This window comes from Acyrthosiphon pisum, unplaced genomic scaffold (assembly GCF_005508785.2).
Source record: "Acyrthosiphon pisum isolate AL4f unplaced genomic scaffold, pea_aphid_22Mar2018_4r6ur Scaffold_5253;HRSCAF=5808, whole genome shotgun sequence".
Lineage (NCBI taxonomy): Eukaryota > Metazoa > Arthropoda > Insecta > Hemiptera > Aphididae > Acyrthosiphon > Acyrthosiphon pisum.
This window is the reverse complement of record NW_021774882.1, coordinates 1-1013: the sequence shown is the minus strand read 5'-3', so window position 1 is coordinate 1013 and position 1013 is coordinate 1. Positions and strand designations below refer to the sequence as shown.

Genomic DNA, 1013 nt, shown 5'->3' with positions numbered 1-1013 from the left:
ATTTATTTTGTGCTAATATAGTGATAACCTATCAACATTCAACAATGTTAAGTTATCAATGATAACAAAAATGTTTTTTATCTATGTGTTTATCTAGTAATAACGACTAATTATTATACTTTATAGTAGTTCTAAGGTGGTATAATATTATTTGATCGGTATGAACATAGTATTTAGTAACGAACATTATGATACGACTGTTATCTGAGGTGTTCGGCATGACGTGCCATATTGTAATGCGAGTATACTGTTGTACAGTCGACAAGTAACAAACACGTGTTTTATAGGTACTCTAAACCTACTCATTTTTCTATAGTTTCTGTGTTTTTTGTTGAAAAATTGGTTTTGAGTGAATAATGTCTGATAAAACACCAAATGTGTTTTCTGTATTTAATTTTAAGAAAAAAACATGAAACGTGTAACATCGAAACAGAAGAAGAGTACTGGTGAAGAGTGGCTTACTACAGAATTATCGACACATTAATTATTAATCTTAAAAGCAGATTTTCAACCGAAAGCTTATTATTAGCCACTCGTTAGATAGTTTTCTTAAAATGGATTCAAAAAACAGTGAATATTTTATTAATCAATATCGGGTAAATTTTGAAAACTTAAATATATTTTTTTGATACATACAAATTCATATTAATTGAACATTTTGTGGTTTTTAGTCAATTTTAAATGTCAATCAAGATGATTTAAAGGCAGAGATGCTCGTTGCTAAAAATTGTGCATTAAATTTAAATAATGATTTTGAATTAGACACCATCAAAGAAATTGCGAAGAGGAATACATTTCCAAACACCTACAAGCTGTTTCAAGTAGCTCTAACCATACCGATAAGTTCGGCAACATGCGAGCGATACTTCTCATGTATGAGGCGCATTAAAAATTGGTTGAGAACATCAATGGAGCAAGATCGATTTTCAAATTTAGCAATTTTAAATATTGAAAGAGATATGTCTAATAATATAAACAATAATGACATACTGGAAAAATATAATAAAATAAAA

At 28.4% G+C, this 1013-nt stretch overlaps 1 protein-coding gene across 1 annotated transcript; it reads left to right on the top strand.

Moving 5' to 3' along the window:
- Positions 1 to 147: 147 nt before the first annotated feature.
- On the top strand, positions 148 to 935 carry LOC115035053 (the record flags this gene model as incomplete). The annotated part of the gene is made up of 2 exons (XM_029492680.1): positions 148 to 596; positions 672 to 935. Coding segments are annotated over exons 1-2 (306 nt in total), but the record flags the coding sequence as incomplete, so codon positions are not given.
- Between the last annotated feature and the right edge of the window lie 78 nt (positions 936 to 1013).